The sequence below is a fragment of the Oryza glaberrima genome, chromosome 9, assembly GCF_000147395.1.
Source record: "Oryza glaberrima chromosome 9, OglaRS2, whole genome shotgun sequence".
In the NCBI taxonomy this organism is placed as follows: Eukaryota; Viridiplantae; Streptophyta; class Magnoliopsida; order Poales; family Poaceae; genus Oryza; species Oryza glaberrima.
In genome coordinates this window covers 12,186,856-12,209,966 of record NC_068334.1, presented here as the reverse complement: position 1 = coordinate 12,209,966, position 23,111 = coordinate 12,186,856, and the positions used below count along the sequence as shown (strand labels likewise).

Sequence of the window (23,111 nt, the reverse complement as noted above, 5' to 3'; positions counted from 1 at the left end):
CCTGTAGTCCCGGTTTTCCAACCGGGGCTACGAATCCGGGACTAAAGATATTTTTTTGGCCATATTGCCTACTGCATGCATCTATATTTCATTCATATATATATATATATATATATATATATATATATATATATATATATATATATATATCTAATTAAAAAATATGTAAGGTTTCTGGAGGTTTTTTTGTCCGTCATCCCGATCAAGTTGCCAAAATCCATTTTTAATCCGCTTAATAGTCGGATCAGACCTTTTCCAATCTAATCCAAAACCTCAGTTAATATACAGTATGTATCCGCTCATGTAATCACCAATCACAAGAAGCATCTTGCCTACTTGGTTAGTGGAGAAAATCTTTGACCTCCCCACCAGGGTTTGATTCCCTCCACCATTTCCTTTTTACCCCTATTATTACTTGGCCTCTCTCATGCTAGATTGCTCGGAATAAGTCTACTTTGCCTCCCACATCTCAAATCCTATTATTACTTTGCCTCGGAATAAGTCTACTTTGCCTCCCACATCTTAAATCCAACTCGGAATGAGTCTACTTTGCCTCCTAAATCTCAAATCCTATTATTACTTTGCCTCTTGCTAGATTGCTGCCCAATTTTTTTCTCTCCGCCACTAGCACGTTAGTGATTCTGAAATATTATAATCAACCAATTTTTTAATTTTAAAATTAAGCATAATTATTTTTTTTCTTTTCGTCATCTGCAAAACACGACATATTATGGTCCGCGCCATCTATTTGTATCTCTTTCTTCAACATATATTTAGTGATTCTGAAATCTTATAATGAACCAGTTTTTAATTTGAAAATTAAACATAATTATTTTTTTCTTTTTGTCATCTGCAAAACACGACATATTAGAGTCCGCACCATCTATCATCCACGCATGAGCCGTGAAAACGATTCATCTCCACGCAAGTCCGTGTTCAATTTTAGAAATTATATCAAGCGCTTGCCGTGCATCTGATGGCTGAAAAATCAAAAGTTTTGCACCTCTTTCTTCAACAGATATTTAGTGATTATGAAATATTATAATGGACCATTTTTTAATTTGAAAATTAAACATTTTTTTCTTTTTGTCATCTGCAAAACACGACACATTAGAGTCCGCACCATCTATATATCGTCCACGCATGAGCCGTGAAAACGATTCATCTCCACGTAAGTCCATGTTTGATTTTAGAAATTATATCAGGCGCTTGCCATGCAAGAGTTGAGAGAGAGCGTGTGTTATGACAATATGAGTATATCAATATGCAATCGTGTTTCTTATCGGTCCTGATTATCATTAACCCAATGAACAATTTATCTATCTTAAAACATTATTATATACATGTTAACTGTATATTTATAGCATTTACTATGTCATTATATTCATAGCAAAGCACGGACATTTTGCTAGTGTGTGTGTGTGTGTGTGTATATATATATATATATATATATATATATATATAAGCTGACAAGACATTACACCACATCATTTTGAAGGGCTTCTAATCTGTCTGGATCGATCGATGACCTTCTGCGAAATTGCATTTATGAAAGCACATAGCTTTGTTATTGCTGCCCGGACATTGTCAGGGAGAATACCTCGAATTATAATAGGGAGCAGTTGTGTCATTAACACGTGACAGTCACGAGACTTTAGGTTTGTGAACTTCTTATCCTTCGTGCTTATTATTCTCTTTATATTAGAGTAGTATCCAGACGGTACCTTGATGCTCTCCAAGCATTCAAACATATTTTCCTTCTCTGCCTTGCTCAGGGTGTAGCTGGCTGTACTCAAGTACTGGCTTCCTGATCCGTTGGTTCCGGGTGGAGGTCGTCGCGCTGGTTCATATGTTTGAGATCATTATGTGCTTCAAGTGTATCTTTCGACTTCCTATATACACCTAGGAAGCCCAACAAGTTGACATAGAGGTTCTTGGTGAAGTACATCACGTCGATTGCGTGACGGACGTCCAACACTTCCCATTATTCTAACTCCCAAAATATAGACTTTTTCTTCCACATCGCCGTGTAACCATCTTCGCCTGCTGTGGGTTGGCTGCTAGGTCCCTTTCCAAATTCAAATCTTTCACCATAGCAAACACGACTTTACCGTTTCGATGCCTTGGCCTAGTACGGTGGTCCGCCTTCTGTTCAAAATGCTTGCCTTTCTTCCGGACAGGGTGGTTTGCAACAAGAAATCGATGATGGCCCATGTACACAACCTTCTTGCAGTGCGTCAGATACGTACTTTCAGTGTCTTCCATACAGTGGTGCTAGCGTTGTACCCCTTGTTTGACTGTCCAGATAGGTTGCTAAGTGCAGGCCAATCGTTGATGGTTACGAACAGCAGGGCTCGTAGGTTAAATTGTTCCTGTTTGTCCTCGTCCCACATAGGGACGCCTTCTTTCTTCCACAACAGTTTCAGATCGTCGACCAGTGGTCTTAGGTACACATCAATGTCATTACCAAGTTGCTTTGGGCCTTGAATAATGTAATGCCCCGATTTTCATTCGGGATTAAAATAATTAAATAACATATTTTCCAAAAATTAAATAAAAGTTAAAGCAATTTAATCAAGTGAAATTATGGGAGAATTAAAATTTTCCCTTAAAAATCATGGCCGAGAATATTTTGTAATATTCTTTGTGCCCTAAAATACTCTCTGAAATTTCCCGTGAATTTTCGGAGCTCAAAGAAGTATTTTTAATGGCACAAAGTTCATTAAACTCATTTAAATAAAAAGAAAAGCAAATTAAACCTTCTCCCTCTCCTTCCTTGGGCCAGGCCCAAGCCTTCCTCCCACTCCACTGGCCGCCCTCCTCTTCTCCTCCTTCCTTTGGGCCGTCGGCCCAGTTGGCCCCCCTTTCTCGCGGGAAGTCTGTTTCACCTCCCTCCTCTCTCCGAGCCGCTAACAGGTGGGTCCCACCTGTTGGGCTCGCCTCCCTCCTCCAGCTAGGTCATGCCGCCCACTCCCTCTGCGGAAACCGCCCACGCCACCACCCTTCTCGTGCCCCCTCGCGCCTCTCTCTCGCATGGACCGGTTGCCACCTCTCCCCTCCACCTAGCGCCGCCCCGCGCCCATTTCCTTCCCTCCACTTCTTCCCCCAAAAACCAGCCGCCACCACCCCCGGTGCCGCCGCCACCACCTTGCCGGTTGCCACCCCAATCGGCCACGATCCTGCCTCCCCTCCCCTATAAAAATGCTCACAGCACCTCCCTCTCCCTTTTTCCCCATTTTCCCGAGCTCCTCGCGCCCTCTTCCGCGCTCTCCACGCTGCTCCCCATCGCCGCCACTCTCCGGCGAACTCCGGTCGCCGTTTCCTGTCACTAGGGCCGCCGCCGCACTGCTTCGCCGTCACCGCCAGCTTCGCCGCATCAAGGGCAAACTCGGCCACCGGTCCTTCCTCCCCTTCCACCACGCGAACCACCTCCCCACCAAGCTCCCTCTCTCTACCACTCACCGTCGAACATTGGCCGCGCACTACCGCCTCCCTAGCCGCCTCCGCGTTGTGCAGCCGCCACCATCAGCATCGCCGCACCTCCCCGCACATCGGCCACCGCTTCTTTTCCCATCTCCACCCCCGAAACGCCAATTCCACCGTCAACCCGAGTCCTCGCCGCCCACGCCGCCTCCATCAGCTTCCCGCCGGCGGGTGAAGCCTCGCCTAGCCGTGCTACCGCCTCCAACGGCATCGCTGCGTCCCACCGTACCTTGGCCACCACTTCCCGTCGCCGAAAACCCGCCGAACATCCGTGATCCCGCGCCGCTGCCGCTCGTCCGCTCCTTCCCGAGCGCCGCCGTCGCCGGAGCGTCGCCACCCCCCTCCACCGAGCTTCGCCGGCGCCTCCCGACCGCTCGCCGCAGTGCTCTCCCCGCCGTCGGCCCCTCGACGAGCACTCCCCTCCTTCTCCCTCTTCCTCCCCTTCAACGGCCTCCTCCCGGGCCTGCTCGCGACGCGCCGCTGCCGTCGGTGGCCGTCCGGCCGGGTCGCCGCCGCCGCGCTCCGCGCCCGCGCCGTTGCCGGCTATACCGGGCAGCCGGCTGCCGCCTCCCCTTGCCACGCCGCGCCTGCCCGTGGCCGTCCGATCTATCGCCCCGATCGATCCGGGCCGTCCGCATGGCGCCTCTCCTGTGCTGCCCGTGTTGGTGCCCTCGTGGCGCCACGTCAGCGCCACCTCGCCTTGCCTTGCTGCCGTGGCCGCCACGTGGCCGTCCACGTGGTGCGCCCGCGCCTATGCCGCAGTGGACCGAGTCCACCGTGGGCCGCTCCTCTTGCGTCGCTGACTCATGGGGCCCGCCTGTCGGCGTCGCCCTTTGATGACGTCAGCGACGGCCCTTTTTCTTTGGAAGAATAAATAATAATTGTGCAATAATTCGGTTGAATTATAGAAATTCAATTAAATAGCTCAAAACTTCTAAAATTCATACAAACTCCAAATTGAGCCGTTCAACTTGCAAAATTCATCTAAAATTGAGCTCTACATGTTTGTTTACTTTTCATGTACTGTTTACTTGGTTTTTATTAGAGTGTTTTCTCATTTTGCGTGCCAGCGTGTAGTTTCCACCGTTTTGGAAGTCCGCGGCCGCGAGGATCAGTGTACGGAAGATTGTTTTGAAGAAGCAAGGCAAGTCACACATTCCCCTTGAGCATTTTGATCCTACTTTACAAATGTTTTACCGTTTGCAAATAAATATGCTTGTTTTGCTAATTACATAGGAATAGGGTTTACCTATCTGCTCGCTTGTGCCATATTATTTGATATCTGTCCTTTGTCAACCTTGGGTGATAAATCGACTAGCGTGAGTTACTATGTTGACCTAGCTAGAACTATTTGCTTAGCCATGCTTAATTGCCACTAGCTCAGTTGATGGGATAATTGCAGTATTAGACATTTTTAGTATCAGAACGAGTTGCGTGCTCGAGACATCCGACCATGTCATTGGTCGTAATTATCCAACTAAAATGCAATTGAAAGGTGGGCTGTGGGTGCATGGTTTTGCTGGTCTCACCCATGGCAATTAAGGACCGGTTCGCGGGATGCACTGGAAGACATACAACGCTTGCCACAAGCGGGAATGGGTAACTGCCTGACTTGAAGTATAGCTTTTCTCTGGCTGACGCATCCAGGCAAGGGTGAGCGTGATGGAGTTCGGATGGGCCCTGCGACGGCCTATGCGGCTTTCGGATTCGCCTAGGCACGAGAGGGGACTGCCCGCTGCCTGTTGAGGAGTGGGGGTGAAACCTGAGGTGTGGTGTGCTTGGTCAGAGGGGGTTATATGAAGGGTCTTGTCACAATCACTCGACATGGTGACGTGTCCGGCCGGGCACGGTGACATGCCGGTGGATTTTGTCCTGTGGGTACAGTTGTGCACCTCTGGCCAGAGTAAAACTATTCGAATAGCTGTGCCCGCGGTTATAGGAGATCAACCAGAATCACCGTGATTAGTCTCACCCTTAATAAATCGACTCAATGCACTGTAGTTCAGGTGGGATGGTTGGGCCTATTCAACGTGGTGTAGCGTTGATCAGTGGAGATTTAAGGTTAACTTAATTAACCAAATGTTTTAATGTTTGCTCAATAAAATGCTTTACAACCGCCTTTATGCAAATAGCCACAAGCCATCCTTAAATCCCCTTGCACGTCTGCATCATTGGTGTGGCTTGCTGAGTATAGTGGTTGTACTCAGCCTTGCTATTGTTCCCCCTTTTCAGAAGTGTAGTGCTTCTGAGCTGAAGACGAAGTTAGAAGACCAAGGCTCAGACCCCAGTTGAGTTCTGCCTATGGAGTGGAGCTGAAGCCCCGCTAGGATTGCCTTTTTCCGCTGCTGCTGCTTTTGTTTCGGTGTGAGGACTAAGTGCCTTTTTTGTACGTATTTTACGCTTGATTTACGCTTGGAACTGTATATTACTTGTCGTTTTGTGTACCCTGGCTGAATCCTGGACAGGGATTTAATACACAAAATAGTCTGGAAATTTGGGCTGAATTTCTAGGCGTGACAAATAATAATCAGCATCGTGATGTACTTCCTCTTCATGCATAGCTAGGGGGGAGGTTGTAGATACACATCGTAACAGGCCAAGTGCTATGGCCGCTGCTCATCTTTTCAAATGGATTCATGCCATCCGTACTTAAACCGAACCTTACGTTTCGTGCATCCTCTCCAAAGTCTTGAAATGTTCTGTCATGTTTCGCCACTACGACCCATCGGCGGGGTGTCTCAGCATCCCGTCTTGTTGATGTTTTTCTGCATGCCAGTGCATCATTCTTGCATGCTCTTATAGGGAAATATCACATCACCTTATCAGGAACTCTCTTCTTCGAAGGCTATCCGTCAACTTCACTTGGATTATCTCGTCTAATCTTGTATTGTAGTGCTTTACAAACCGGGCATGCTTCTAGGTTCACGTACTTCTCACCGCGATAGAGGATACAATCGTACGTCTATCTTATGAACCTCCAGTCCTAGAGGGCAGACTGTCTTCTTAGCTTCGTATGTTGTTTCGGGCAACTTGTTTTCCTCCGGATGAATGTTTTTTACTAGTTTCAATAAGTCGCCAAATGCCTTGTCACTCACACCATTTTTTCCTTCCAGTGCAAGAATTCCATAGTGGTACCCAACTTTTTGTGCCCCCTGTTCGCAACCTAGGTACAATGACGTCTAGTGGTCTGCTAACATACGCTCCAATTTCTGGGCCTCCTTTTCACTTTCGCAGTCCTCCTTAACATCCTGCGGCATCTGACCAAGATCATCTGCAGCGTCATTATCTTCAACAGCCCCGTCCACCTCGCCCTTTGTATTTCCTTCAAATCCACCGTATTGAGCCCAGTCCGGAATGTTCTCATCTTCTGCTTCATCTTCTTCCATTTGAACCCCTAGCTCTCCGTGCGAGGTCCAACAATTATAGCTCGCCATGAAACCCGTCTCAGACAAGTAAAAATTAATTGTTCTTATTGAAGAATACTCCTTCTGGTTTTTACACTTAGTGCATGGACAACGGATAAAACCATTCTGCTTGTTAGCCTCGGCCACTCTAAAAAAAATAATGCACGCATTCAATAAAGTCTTTCGACTATCGGTCCGCGCGCATCCATTGCCGATCCATCTACATTAAATGCACCAAAAAAACATGAAAAATATTCCACGAAAGTTAAACCAATTAAACAATTATACAATAGTTATATATAATTATTTGTACAATAATTAGCAAATAATACCACATATTATTCATGTTTTAATTACATTTAAAGTTGCAAACAAATTAATATTTAATGTGTTGTACCTATATTAATTTTAAATTAACTTAGTTTTCTATTTTTTAGATTAATTTTCTATCTTTTCTTCCTCATCTCTTTTATCACAAGTTTTTATAAAATTCTATAAATACCTACTTTCTATATTCTTTCTTCCCTACACAAACTTTCTCTCTCAACATTTTCCATTCAAAGTTTCTAGAGGCAAAAATGTGTAGAAAACTTATCTCTAAATATAAATGCTAAGCAAAAAAATAGAGGAGGTTGAAGTTGCTAACCTTTTAGACACGTCAAAATTGTATATTTTCACTAAACCAAATTCACAAAAAAAAGGGCAGCACCTCCCCTCCTCCTCTTCAAAAAATAAAGCCCTGCTTAGGCTAGAGGAGAAAAAAGATCAACATATGGGCATGCTAACTTTAGTCCCGGTTGGTGTTACCAACTTGATCACACCAACTGTGACTAAAGATCCCCGGTGCTCTGACAATGTCTGACAACCGGCGAACCAGGACTAAAGATCATCTTTAGTCCCGGTTTTTTGGTGAACCGGGACTATGATGAAATTTGGCCGACCGACCAAAGATCGTTTTTCCAATAGTGAAAGGAAAAAAAAAAGGCTGAATGGCTACAAGTTGGCACCTTGGTATATCAGCCATTCGGCCGTAGAAATTTGTATGCCCGTATAATGACCAATTCCATATGTATAAGGAAATACGATCTGATCGTTTTGATGAGATATTTCATTTGCTGGTTTAGTTCTTAATTTTGTGGTTATGTTTCAACTTTCAACCAAACAATATATATTTGTTGATGTCCTTTAGCCTTGTTGTGAAGTTGCAATTAGAAAGGAGACCTAGAGTTCAATTATTGTTTAAAATGTCTGCCATTTGTTTTTTGTGTGAGTAATCCAATTAAAAGTGTTGCTAATTCATCTTTCTGGATATATGGGGTAATAAGGTTAAGCCTAGAACTACACATACTAACATATTTCGTGCCGAATGGTTCAAAATGTGTTAATTACCTCTAATGTGTCTTCGTTGGCCCTGTGGTTCCTAGGAAGTCTTTGGAAGTCCTCGGTTAAGCTGAGACACTCCTTAACATTCTCGGGTGATACAAAATCCACGGCAATCTTGGTACAGGACTGCAACGTAGCATTAATAAGAAATTAGCTACAAAAACATGTGAAACTTGGCAAGTATTTCAACCCAGTTCTCAAGTATCCAGTGCTGCAAGAAATCACGGTACTGAAAGAGTACACTGAAAAAATTAGGGTAAATACCCAACATGATCCTTGAACTTTCGCTTAAGGATCAATTTAGTCCCTGACATTTCATATTGTCCAAACAAGTACCTTAAGTTTATTGTGTGATTCAATATAGTCCTTAGACCCTCTACACATGCCATGTGTACATGCCACATCATCTATGCATGCAAATTCAATATTTAAATGTCCTTTACACCCTTATGTTTTCATAGGAAATAAAGAAAAACTATTGAGAAAACACACAAAAAAAAAAAGCTTTTGACCATTGGCAAAAATATGTAGCATTGATAGATAAAAGAATTGACATTTTTCTTTGTTTTATGATTGCTTCTTCTTGTTTTTCTTTTCTTTATTTGATAGAAAATTGAAGGTTAAAATGGACATTTAAATGTTATCTTACATGCACGAATGACGTGGCATATCCACGTGGCGTTTTAAGTGGGTCTAAGGACTATATTAAGCCGCATGATAATCTTTAGGGTCTTGTTTGGACACTATAAAACATCAAGGACTAATTCGACCCTTGAGCAAAAGTTGAAGGACTAAACTGGCTATTCACCATTAAAATTACCTTAAGATTCCGTACTTGATGAGGACACCCAACAAGAATGAAAACTTCCTCCCCAAGTTTTTGTACAAATGTCCAAGGCTCGATTCCTAAATGAGCATATCAGGATTTCAAACACTACTAGAAAAAGCATTTTCGCCGACGTTGGCAAATCATTTTCGTAGGTATCGAGTGAAAACCTCGCCGGCGAAAACTAGAACCGGGGAGGAGTTGGCCGGCCGCCTGCGAAGATTGGTTATCGCAGGCGGACCACATAACAGTGAAAACCGATCTTCGCAGGCGGACGCCTTATGTGCGCCGCCTACAATAATCATAGGTGGGCGACTTATGTGCTCCGTCTGCAAAGATTTCTTTTCGCAGGCGCCCGTTATGTTGTCCGCCTGCGAAAATTGAACTATAAAGTCATCTTCCTCCCCGAGCCCTGTTTATTCTATCCGATGTTTCTCTCTCCTAAAGCAACTAAAATGTAGAGGGAGGTTTTGAACTTCAAATCTTGGGGGGATTTTTCTACGGTGGTTAGATCTACTCATTTCCACTCTAGGTATGCATTTTTTTAAGCTTTTAGACCTCAATTTTTGATGGATCTATGCATGCAAATTTGTGAAGGAAAAGCTCCATGTTTTTTTATTTACTTTCTTTTGATATGTTGCTGTTTGATATATGTGCAATATTTGATGCCTCTTGTTGTAGTGGTTAATGAGCTAATATAAATTCCCAATTTTTTTTTTATTTTGCTATCACATCCACCTCCTAGATCTAGACATATATATGGGAGAGAGAAGAAAGTTTTTTATGTCTATTTATTTGGTCCATTAAAAAAATTAATTGTATTATGTTTAATATGCCGATGATATGATTTTGTTAGATTTTCCTATTATATTAATTTGGTATGTCTCTATATACCAAATTGAAATAAACTTTGTTTTTGATAAATTTATAAATTACCTTCCCTTAGTTATGAATAGTGCTCTCTTATTTTTAGTGAACCCTAGAAATTTGGTATGAATAGTGCAAATATTTGTCATTCATTTTTTGTAGGGATATGGACAGGCGGCAATGGATGTATCATTCGCCGAGGTATTTGGCTCCATATAGAGATTAAGTGTCTAAATTTATTGGTATTACGAAGGCATACGCTGAACAGAACAATATGAGAAAGATACTTTGTCCATGTGATGATTGTAAGAATGAAATAGCCTGGGAAGATGTTTCTAAAGTAATGGAGTACTTAGTAACTCGTGGATTTATGGAAAAGTACGAAATATGGACACGTCATGGCGAACAACAAGTGGACGGGCCTGAAAAGTAGTTCCGACAGAAGTTGAAGACATGGTGTACGGCGATGGTTGTGGTGAGAACAAAATTGATCTAGAGGAAATGTTACGTCATGCAGAACCTGATGTGCTGATTGGGTCGGCTAGAGGTTTAAATAACTTTGAAGCTTTACAGAAGGCAGCTAAGGAAGTTTTGTACGATGAGTCAAATGGCTGTGACAGTGAGTTCTCAATACTACGGTCAGTTCTTGAACTTATGAGGTTAAAGGTGAGACATGGATGGTCTGATAGTAGTTTCGACAGTCTGCTTGAACTTCTGAAGAAAATGCTTCCAAGGCCTAACTCATTACCATCCAACACGTATCAAATGAAGAAACTCATATGTCCCCTTTCACTTGGTGTGGAAAAGATTCATGCGTGCGTTAATCACTACATACTGTACAAGAAAGAGTACGCTTCTTTGGATGAATGTCCAACATGCGGTGCTAGCCGGTACCAATCGAATAGCAATACTTTCCTAGAAGCATCTGACACATTCGAGGGAACTAAGAGAAACATCCCGCAGCTTGTGATGTGGTACCTTCCTGTCAAAGACCGCATTAAACGGATATACTCAAATCCGCGAGATACGGAACTAATGCGCTGGTATCAAGAAGGGCGCAAGAAAGATGGGATGCTTTGACACCCGGCATATGCTAGTCAGTAGATAAATTTTGATACTCAGTAAAGAGAGTTTGCTAAAGAGCCACGGAATATTAGGTTTGCCCTGAGTACTAATGGAGTTAATCCTTTTGGAGACATAAGCAGCTCGCATAGTACTTGGCCAGTGCTTCTTGCCATGTATAATCTTCCTACCTGGCAAATGATGGATTTCTGCGTCAGGCATCTTATTTTGCCCGACCCCACAACCAAAGAAACTGAGCCAGATTACCCCTTCGATGACCTGAAGGAGAATACACCCTGTAAGTTGCACGTTCCAATTGGATGCTCTGGAAGAACTCTTGAGGCCGCTACAGGAATTGCTATCCCTGGCAGAACATATAACGAAGAGTTCATATCCGATGAGTATGCCAAAGTGCAGCCGCAAGTGGTCCACCAAGGGTTTGAGTCATACGACATCGACATCCCTACTCCTAATGGTGTATCCTTACTTGGGGATGAGGTCGATCTTATAATTCTTTGGCACAAGAATGACATATTCTTTGGATTGGGCACCGGCGCCCCGTGAAAACCGGGGGTGCAAAAACCGAGGGTGCAAAAACCTCCGAGACCTCCTCCGAAGAAGCAGGTGACTGATAAGGCGGAATAACCCGAGATGCCTAAGGAGATTTCAATGCCGGAGGTGTCTGAGGATATTTCAGTGCCGGAGGTGCCTAAGGAGATTTTAGTGCCGGTTGTGCCTGAGGAGATTTCAGTGCCGGAGGTGCCCATGGAGATTTCAGTGCCACAATCAGATGTGCAACTTCTGGCAACAGTCAGTACAGATATTGAAGTTATACCAGGTTTAGAATGGGACGGTACAGAGCCAGAAATCTTTGAAGACCCTAATCATGTGAAAGACCTCGAGGTGGAAGAACCCCCGGTCAATGACAAGGCCACTGACAAGTCTGAAGTGTCTAGAGTGCTTAGGAGCCACAACTCCAAGTCCAAAGATGATCAAAAGGAGAAGTTCATGGTATCCGCCTTCAGAGGGGGCAAGGAACATGCCAAGCTCAGAGAAGATGACCCCAAGAAGGCCGCTGAACTAGCCGGGAAAAAAAATACTTTGCAACTGATGACTACCTGGAAAAATACCAACATGGGAAAGCAATATGGCCGGATTTTGCACTTGAGGACAGTCCATGGGAGATGACAAGGTTACATAAATGGTACATGGACGCCAGCAAGAAAGGCCTAAGTAATATCGTCGATGGGAGATGCTTTGCCGCATGATGCTTTTGTCGGCGATGGTTACTTCTAGCTAGATTTCGAAGATCTCCACACCCTATATCGTCGAGAAAAGATGGACGTCAACTATATCGGTGCTTGGTGCATGTAAGTATGAGTTTACATTAATTACACGAAAAATATGTACAATACAAAACCATGTGATTATTACTAACAAACTTCGTTTGTAGGATGCAATACATGGATGCTAAGAAGAAAAAAGAACCTATCGGATTCCTGGATCCAACTAGGATCTGTCAAACATAGCATACCGTGAGGCTAGCACCAGGGTCAGCGCAGCTGAAGGACAAGACTCCTGAAGAGATAGCTGAATACAAGAAGGGCTTGCACAAGCAGAAAATGATTACTGTCGCACAGTACATTGAACGAGCCTTCTTGCACTTTCAAAATAAGAGAGTCGTCCTGGCCGATTATAATTTTAAGTAAGTCCGGTAGTATATATCTTATTTTATCCGTGACTAACTACACTGTCGTTAATATGTAGCGATCATTACATCTGTTTAATCAACTACCCGAAGCATGGAATTGTGACAGTCTTGGATCCTCTCAATTACCGTCATGAGTCATACAAAGAATTTCTAACAATCTTAAAATAGTAAGTGATTCTGGCACTTGCATGTCTAATATGAATGTATTATAATTAGATATCCTCCTTAATGCGAAATGGTACAAAATCCATACAGTGCGTACAACTACTACAAGTTCAAGGGTGGAGAACATATTCGAACAAGGGAGAAGCTGCTAGTACATACATATTGGCCGGTAATACTCCACTCACTTAACGTATTCCAATTGTTTCACTAATTACAAAATTTAACTATTTTCTTCTATGATATGTCATGAAGTGTCACAAGCAACCTAGAAGCACTGCCCTCTGTGGGTATTACGCGTGCGAATTCATCAGGGTTAATGGGAGGTACATGGTTAACGCAAAGGATGTAAGTCTCTAGACTATGGACTAGACAACTTCACATATAGATATGATACTAATATATTGTGCTTCTTCCATGCATGCAGTTGCCAAGAATAGAACATCGAACAAGCTTTGACGATACAGACATCGCAAATATCCAGCGCGATCTTTGCCACTTCATCCACCATGAGTGCTATCATGTGGACGGAAAGTTCTTCGACCCAGATGGTCCCCTAGCTACAAGTGACGAATACAAGAATCTTTGGGAGTGGAGCAATGCTATGCCATAATGTAATTAGATAGCGTACTTCAAGTGACAATGTAAAAAAATATTGTAATATTTTGACGACACTTTTCACTTATGCAATATATGTAGATTTCTCAGTATCAAAAGCTTGTTATTTACTAATATTATTCATGCATCAATTATAATTAAATAATTGAAAAGTAATTTATGAGCAAATTATTATTGCATCAAATTTCAAATTTTTGTACCTATCTTCGCAGGCGGCATTTTCTTACTTTTGCAGGCGGCCGTTCTCTATTTTCGCAGGCGGCCCGTCTAGCTCCATTCCGCCTGGGAAAATTAACTTCAAATGCGGACCTCCAGCCCGCCAGTGAACTTTGGGCTGCAGGTGGACCGGCCGTCTGCCTGCGAAGACGAGTTTCCCCCGCCGGCGAAAATGCTTTTTCTAGTAGTGAAATAACCTTTCAACGCAACCATTTGCTATACAAATAATTATTACAAATCCACAACATCACATTAACAGATAAAGGAACTCACCATGCTCCTCTTTGAGCTTTCTCTTTTGTTCTTTTGTTAGACAAAATGTTTCATCATGTATAGGGTTACATACCTTCAAAAAACATAACGTGGCATTAAGCATGATGGTCAGAAGTGCAAGGTTGTTCATTAATCACGCCCATACTTACCTTTTGAACTGCAGAACAGTATATATGGCGAAATTTCTTAGAATGCTTGTCAAGGTACAATTTCAGTTTTGGAACATCTTCCCTCCTAAAAATATCCCATAAAGCACCTTCCTCGGCGGACTCACTTTTTATAGGACAGGCCAAGTCATTTGCATCCTCACAGATTTTAGACGTATAATTTTCGCCTGTTGCAGCATTCCCTCAACACTCATTTTCATTCTGCGTTGTATATATGTCTTCTTTTCAAGCTTTTTATTGCGTTTATTTGTTCCTCAGAAGGGTCAACTTCGGCAGTATGCATCAAAACGTTAACCTAATAAAAAGCCAACATATGTTTAGATGAATAAACAAAACAAGATGCCAGCGTTGTAGGCTAACAATTTCACTGTGGGGAAAAGTATAGTTAGGAGCTGGTATAATCAACTAGCACGGTAAAAGCTGGTAGTACAAAGAGCACTGTGGGCTCAGTGTTGGAGTTACAAGAAAAAAATGTTCTCTGGTAAATAAGGATGCAGATTCTCATTTTGCATACCACAGTTAGTTTTAAAGAGTAACAAGTCTTTAAAGAACATGAGTTGCTCAAGGCCTCTTTATGAACTTATGAACTATAAATGGGACCAAAGTAATATAACAAACGACTTACTGCATCAGACAAATCGCAGTGAAGTTTTGTAACAGAATCTCCTCTACCAAGCTCCTGTGCATAGCCATAAGCTATATATGATTTTGGTCCCATGTCAAGCTTTAAGATGTCATCAGGAAGCAATGTTGAGACATTCAGCAAACCAGACTTCAAGTTTGTGTATGCTTGAAAAGGCAAAGAATTGATGTATTTAACTCCATGAGAAGGCAAAAGCTCTTCAAAATGGTTTGAAATAGGCCAGTCATTCAATTTAAGCATTTCAGGCCATAGATTTTGATACATCCGTCCTTCATAATACCCATTGAAGAAGTGCTGAGTGCATATCTCGACCTGGATTACACATAGAGAGAATATTACTTTTGTTTTCTTTTTTCTATATTATATGATAAATAAAAAATAACAATAAGTGCACTGATGGGGACCATATGCATTCATTTGTCGTCGTTAACCACTATTATAATAGAGTTTAAAAAAACTGTTTGAAGGTTATCCCTAGTAAAATACATGCTCCCTTCGAAATGTGTTTACTATATATAATTTCACATTATCAGATAGACAACTATAAAAAATGAAAATTATAGCTCAATATAGTAAAAAATTTTCTGGCAAATGAATAACACGTGAGACTAAACTCCAAAAATTTCTAGTGTGATGCTGAATGTGATGTGTGTTATTTTTTGCATGGTCAATGGATACAGAAAGGGGGTCCTTCATGCTAACAGACACCCTCTGTACTCAGGAACAACTCAGTCTTTAATCTTCAATTCATACATAAGTTCTGGGTGTTGACAAGAGAATTAATGATCTACAGTGTGGCATCGATGGCATCCAAGATTTAATTACGTTGAATCAATGGTAAATTAATTAATACTAATATCCAGATCTGGCTAGTGTGCAACGTGAACAACTGCAAACACCCTTGGGAAGAATTCTGGAGTCTTGTTTCATATATTACAAAGTGTTTTTTTTTTAATGCAACTATTAGCTGTTTGTCCTCAGCATGTTATACCAACGTAAGATAAGCAAAAATGTTGCACAGCCTTCAGGTTGACAACTAAACATTTACAAAAAGGAAGGCATTACTACAAATACAATTTCACTAGAATAGCAGCACTGCTTTGACAAATAAACTACAGTCAGTAGCAACCAAGAAAAACTACTGTAACTATATTGTAGCTGTTGGAATATTATACTGACCTCACAGCAAGATAAGCAATCAATAACCTTCACCTTTTTCATCAAAGGACTAGTGCTGATACCATGTGCTTCAGACCACATGTCTGGTGGCTGCCAACTCAAACATGACATTAGCTCTCAGCCGAGAGTTCGGGAGACCAAACGGAGCCAAGTCGCCATCTCCTCCCGACTGGTTTGAATCCGAGTCGAGAAGAGAGATCTTGCCGAAGCTGTCGGTGATGACACTACTGGAGAAACCATCTTTGGTCGGTTGCCCAAAAACAACAATAGTCCCGGTTGCTTAAAAAACCGGGACTAAAAAGCATTTTTAGACCCGGTTTAAAAGTACAATGATCTTTAGTCCTGGCAGGTCTCCTAATATTTTTAATCCCAGTTGGTATAAACAACCGGGAGTAAAGATCAGATCTTTAGTCCCGGTTGTTTATACCAACCGGGACTACAAATCAGTTTCCCACGTCTCGCTCTCTCTCTTCCATCATTTCTCCGCGCGCATCGATCTGAGTCCTCATCACCCTCTTATCTCTTCCTCCCCTCCACTCTCATCTCTTCCTCTTTCACACTCATCTCTTCCTCTCCCCTTCCTCTCTTCTCTTCCTCAGATTTGTGGGAGAAGCGGCCGGCAGCGGCCGGGCCCGTGCCGGGGAGGGGCGGCGGCGGCCGGGCCCGTGCCGGGGAGGGGAGGTGGCGGCTGGGCGATGGCGGCCAGGCGGTGGCTGAGCGACGGCGGCCCGGCGCGGAAGGCCGCGCGGCAGAAGGATTCATGGATTTTTTTTTTCTTTTTCCTTCCCGTAAACCGTAAAAACGCGCGGCGGTTGCCTTAGCTGACTCGGCCCGGAATTGGCTCGCTAGGTTACCGCGAGGCACAATCGGTTGTCGGGGCGAGCTCCACGATCACTTCATCACCAATTTTCAAGGCACCTTCGAGCGGCACAGACACACTTCGAACTATACAACGTGATCTAGAAACCCGATGAATCCCTCAGGGATATCTGGTGGCTACAACAACACATTCTTCGTATGAAAGACCGCGCATCAGCACTTACGGCAAGATCATGAACGGCTCTTGTTCACACCATCCAAATTCCAAGCAAGCGGTGAAGGATTGTTTCATATACAAGCAGTTTGCTGAACAATACGCCTCACAATTGAAGAAGCCGACTGATGGAGAAGCTGGCACATCAACTCAGAAGAAGGATGACATAGATCCGGGACCCCCCGGTTTTCACGATCACCGAAAAGAGCTCAATCACATCTTTGAAGGGCCACAAGCTTACGAGTCCAAGAGGAAGCAAAAGCTGACTGATAGGGAGATCAACACCATCCAGCCAGAAACACCACAATATCTTTGATGGTCAGAAGTTACAATCAAGTTTGACCGCTCGGATCATCCCGACTGAGTGGTCCACCTAGGGCGGTACCCCCTGGTACTAGACCTAGTGATTCGCAATGTAAAGCTCAAGCGTTCCCTCATCAATGGTGACAACGCACTCAATATCCTCTTCGCTAAGACTCTGGACGAGATGCAAATCCTAAGGATTGAGTTGCGGCCGAGTAGTGCACCCTTTCATGGAGTTATCCCTGGGCTGTCATCTACACCACTCGGCCAAATCACTCTGTCGGTTACTTTCGGCACTTGGGAAAACATCCGTACAGAGAACATTTGTTTCGAGGTTGCTGACTTCGAGACGACTTACCATGCTATACTTAGGCGTCCGGCGTTAGCCAAATTTATGGCCATCCCACACTACACGTACATGATGATGAAGATGCCAGGACCACAAGGAGTCATCTCTCTGTGAAGCGACATCAAGCAAGCTGCTACCTGCGACAAGGAGAGTTGCAACATGGTCCAAACTCACGAGACAGCACTCGGCCGTGAAGAAATCCGACTGGCTGCATCGACATTGGCTGAGGGTGAAGTGCCTGCTACCAAGTTACCTAAGACCAGAGAGGGTGATGTGAAAACTAAGAAGATTCCCCTTGATCCGTCCGATCCTGCCAAAACTGTTGTAATAGGCGCTGAGTTAGATTATAAATAGGAAAGCGCGCTCATCACCTTTCTTCAAGCTAATAAAGATATTTTTACGTGGAAACCATCTGATATGCCTGGTATTCCTAAAGAGGTGATTTTACACTCCTTAAATGTTAAAGAAGACATCAAACCTATCAAACAACGACTCTGCCGTTTTGCACAAGTCATGAATGACGCAAATAAGGAAGAATTGACCAAGCTGTTAGCGGTAAGATTCATAAAGGAAGTATTTCATCCCGACTGGCTGGCTAACCCAGTTCTAGTTCGGAAGAAGACAGGGCAATGGCGCATGTGTGTTGACTACACGGACCTCAACAAGTCGTGCCCTAAAGATCCTTTCGGGTTGCCTCGCATTGACCAGGTAGTTGACTCAACAGCCAGCTGTGAGCTACTCAGGTTTTTGGATTGCTACTCAGGTTACCACCAAATCAGTCTGAAGGAGTCCGACTGCTTGAAGACATCATTCATCATGCTATTCGGCGCTTACTGTTATATCACTATGCCGTTTGGTTTGAAGAACGCTGGAGCTACTTACCAACGCATGATTTAAAGATGTTTTTCAACACGGATTGGCTGCAATGTGGAAGGATGACTTGATTGCCGATTTGGAAAGAATACCTTTGCTAGTATATGTGCATTCAGGATGAAATTAAACCCTGAGAAGTGCACATTCGGAGTACCGTCATGGAAGCTACTTGGCTTTATGGTGACTCATAGGAGGAAAAAGATGGAAGAAAGAGAAAAAAAAGAAGGAAGAGGGAAGAAATAAATAAAAAAAATTCCATGTCATTGTCCACGTGGCGTGCCACGTAAGCAAGACCACGGTCAAACGCGGCTTTGCACCGGGATGATACAATAAACTAAGTTTAGGAACCTCGATGTGCGCTTTGAAAGTTCGTGGACCTAAGTGAAACCTCCTGACAAGTTTAAGGACCGCTGGTGTATTTTACTCTTTATATTATTTGCTAAAAGCGGATGGTGAATCCATTATGAGGTTATATTACTCGGATCTTATACCACATATGCTTTGATATAGAACAAGTTTTAAATTGCTCATTTCATTTAATAAAGCAGTCAGTATAATATTTGGGTCAAGTTATCCAAAGTTTGACACATCGTATGCTTTATCATATGTTCACCTTGGTGATTAAATTTATAAACCACTCGGCTGGTTGTTTTTTCTTCATCATTGACTATATGTTTAGTTTACTCAACTAATCACTTAGTGGGGGCTACATCTATAAGGTGCATCTAGTCGATGCACCTAAATTTTTATTTCAGCCATTCACAGCCTTTGATTCAAGCACTCGGGAGACCAAGGCAGAGATAATTGAAGCACTCAAGATTTTTCTTTAATGACTCGGGGGAAGATTATTTCGTCGACTGTGAAGGATTCAGGGGCTACTATGGAGATTATGAGTACCACATACCCGCACGGCATGGATATCTGACTGGTTATTGGGGATAGTTTATACGTGTAGAATATGTTTAGGAAAGGATTCGGGTATTATGTTAACTTGTATATCAAGGAAATATCCCGTAGTCCTAATTGGTTACAATTGTAATATATCTGTAAGGCCTAATCCGTAAGGAATATGGTCTGTATCTTGTAATCTCGGCTCCTCCCCTATATAAGGAGGGGTCTGGGCGGTCCTAGGGGCATAACTTTTCTCCCAGTTCGTCAGATCAATAATAAACTCGGCGGAATATTTCCCCGGATATGAGTAGGGTATTATTTCTCATTGAGAGAGCCTGAACCTGTATAAATCATTTGTTTCCTAATCCATTCAGTTTTCTAGCTTGATTGTCACCCCTTTAGTATTGTCGAAATCTTGTTTCGACAAAACTAAAAAGATGTTGTACTGACTACTGCATAAATTTTCATTGTTACATGCCATGAAGTAATTAAAGGAAGACTCCTTTTATTATATCTTCAAGCAACTGAGTGCACACATGATCCCTTATTTTACAAGCTTTTCTTTTTTTTTTAAGAATTACACAGTGCATGAACGCACGCGCGCAAACCCATGAAGTAATTAAAGGAAGACTCCTTTTATTATACCTTCAAGCAACTGAGTGCATGCATGATCCCTTATTTTACAAGATTTTTTTTTTAAGAATTACACAGTGCATGAACGCACGCGCGCAAACCCTACCGCTATGAGTATCTTTTTTTTTTTGAGAATTACACAGTGCATGAAAGCACGTATGCAAACCCTACTCCTATGAGCATCTTCGAAGACGCATGATCCCTTATTTTACAAGCTTTTTACCCCTATGAGCATCTTCTTTTTTTTGAGAATTACACAGTGCATGAACGCGTAAACCCTACCCATATGAGCATCTTCTTTTTTTTTTGAGAATTACACAGTGCATGAACGCACGCGCGCAAACCCTATCCATATGAGCATCTTCTTTTTTTTTTTGAGAATTACACAGTGCATGAACGCACACGCGTAAACCATACCCTTACGAGCATCTTCGAAAACTAGGCCGGCAAATAAATCCTGGAAAATTCACTTCCATGGGGAGTCAAACTCAGGACCTAAGATATTACTGAGGCTCCTGTAACTACTAGGCTACTGGCCCTTTCACACTAGCTACTAGTATTAGATTAGCCAGGTAATCTCTGTAGAACAATTCCGTGATGGAGCAAGCAAATATCGCACTCAGAGTGGTTGTTGGCTCAATGCAGAGCATTTCCTCTGATTTAGATCGAACAGTTTCTAGATTAATTAAGTATTAATTAGTAGGAGTACTATCTCTTCATGACACTCCATTATATGGAAGTGCGACCGTGTCAACCCATACTAAGCAAAAATATCCATTATTGATGACTACATCGAAAATGAAAGAAAAATATCTAACCAAAATAAGTTTTTATGGCATACAACCAGGTAATCTCCAGTAGTATACTGTAGTTGTCACCTTTTTTAACGTGGTATTAGCTGCACTGGTAGTCTGGTAATGACGTTTCTCACAAGTTTGTGGCCTTTACAACAACAACAAAAGAAGGTACTCAGTGTAATAAACAACTTTCCTAGCAAATAGGAAAAAAAAGAGTGTACAGTGTAATAAATAGTGAGAATAAAGTCGAGATCGATCTTACTTGTTTCCAACAAAATATAAAAATGTATATAACAAATAGTGAGAATGAAGTCGAGATCGATCTTGTCAATAACAGAATATAAAAAAAAAAAGAATCAAACTGTTTCAGAATCAAATCGAATCGAAATTAATGGAATTGAACATCCATGATCATTTCCTCAAATCGAATAGAGCATCTCCCAACCATGCAATCTCCCGGGCAAATGCTTGTTTTGGGCCCCACCTGTCAACGACTGTATCGCGCACCGACAGCGGCGAACTGACCGAGCTGGACCGCGAAGGGGTTGAATGCTACTCCTCCTACCGTGTTCGAGTTTGATCGATCTGTGCATTGATTAGCCGGCTCGGTCGGTCGATCGAGCTTGTAGTACTAGTCGTATGTGGTGTTAATGTGTGACTCGCACCGGCCGACCTAGCCTCGTTCCACGCTCTGCCACACTGTACCAACACAATGGGACACTCGAGTAGCTGACAGCAATGCTGCGTTGTTCCTGATTCCTCTAACTGTTCCATCTGATTGTTGCAAAGCTATAGCTTTTTTTTAAAAAAAATCACAGATATAGGCTTTTTATATAAACGTGCGCATAATCATGAGGGACGAATCTATAATGAAATGAAAAGATTCCATTTACTTATTTTACTCTGGTTTGAATCGAGTTTAGCTTAATACATATACGTAAGTTTTGGATCTAGGAGGTGTATATATGGTGAAAATAAAAAAACTACAGCTAAAAAATTTTATGAATCGGGTTCCTGGGCACCCAACTGGATACATGTAGCTCTGGTCTGTACTCATCTCTATGAACGTACACACGCATATTCATCATTATGAACACACATACACATATTCTTTGCTTATGTGAAATATGAAATATGAAATTTTAAAACTCATCTCTAAAACGTACTTGCCGTTGTTAAAATATGAAATTTTAAAACTCAATTTTGGAGTTGGTTTTAGGGTATTTCTTCCAACGTATTTCTTTTCATATAAATTATTTCATTTTGCTAATAAGTCAATATTTCCTACTCCCCGATCCCATAATATAAGGCGCATACACATTCTAAGATTCAACATTTAAAACGTTTGATCAACACTTAGTATAATATGAAATGAATTTTATTTGTTAAAATATATATCATTATGTCAGGGTTACGGATAAGGTATAACCTCTACCCTTGGATGTACGTTGTATACTGATACGGTATACTTGCACGTATACGGATAGTTTCCGTATACATTAAGGAAATCTATCACGTGATAGGGATGGTATCTACAGATTGAAGGAGTTCTACTAGGACAAGACTAGGTCTTTACCATATCGTGAGAGGTCCGATATCTCCGAGTCCTACTTGGAGATCAACTGACCCGCAGTATATAAGGGACCCCTGGGCAGGACCTAAGGCATTGAATCTCATCGCCAACACATCCACCACAGCCTACGGAGCCGAAGCGCGCAGGAGCCAAGTCGCTGGGAGATCTAGTCGGACCAACTCGACTACGGTCTCATCGGTATCGTCAAGTTCTGCTATTCCTTTTGTAATCTGTGGTTTCAATCATATAATCCCATACCAACTAGATTAGGGCTATTACCTACCAAGGGGCCTGAACCAGTATAATCATTGTCTTTTGTTTGCTTGATGTCGTACTATGTAGATCCTCGTACCAACGGACCCCAATACCCTCTATATCTGGTCTACGGGTATCCACCGTCGACAGTGGCACGCCAGGTAGGGGATCTTGGTGCTCAGGGTTCTACTACTATGATTTCAAGCCTTCTCGACGACAGCGTCAACACCGGCATCTACCAAGGAGCTTCAACTTCAACGATGCTGGTGTGGACCCAAGTCGGCGAAATCGTCTTCCCGGTCTACACCACAATGTCAATCTCGACTAGCCCAGCAATTATCGGGAGCGAGAACGGCCTGGTTACGACCCCGGTCGACTCCATGTCGAAAGATCCTCCCACAGAGGCGGAG

The 23,111-nt window shown here is 42.7% G+C and overlaps 1 protein-coding gene across 1 annotated transcript; it reads right to left on the bottom strand.

Annotated features, from left to right (window-relative positions):
• Positions 1-762: 762 nt before the first annotated feature.
• LOC127783743 (lysine-specific demethylase JMJ26-like) lies at positions 763-16,105 on the bottom strand. Its single transcript, XM_052310916.1, is given in 8 exon segments — positions 763-809; positions 8,273-8,396; positions 9,091-9,176; positions 14,006-14,078; positions 14,155-14,385; positions 14,387-14,467; positions 14,798-15,127; positions 15,995-16,105. Coding segments are annotated over 8 exon segments (1,083 nt in total).
• Positions 16,106-23,111: the final 7,006 nt, after the last annotated feature.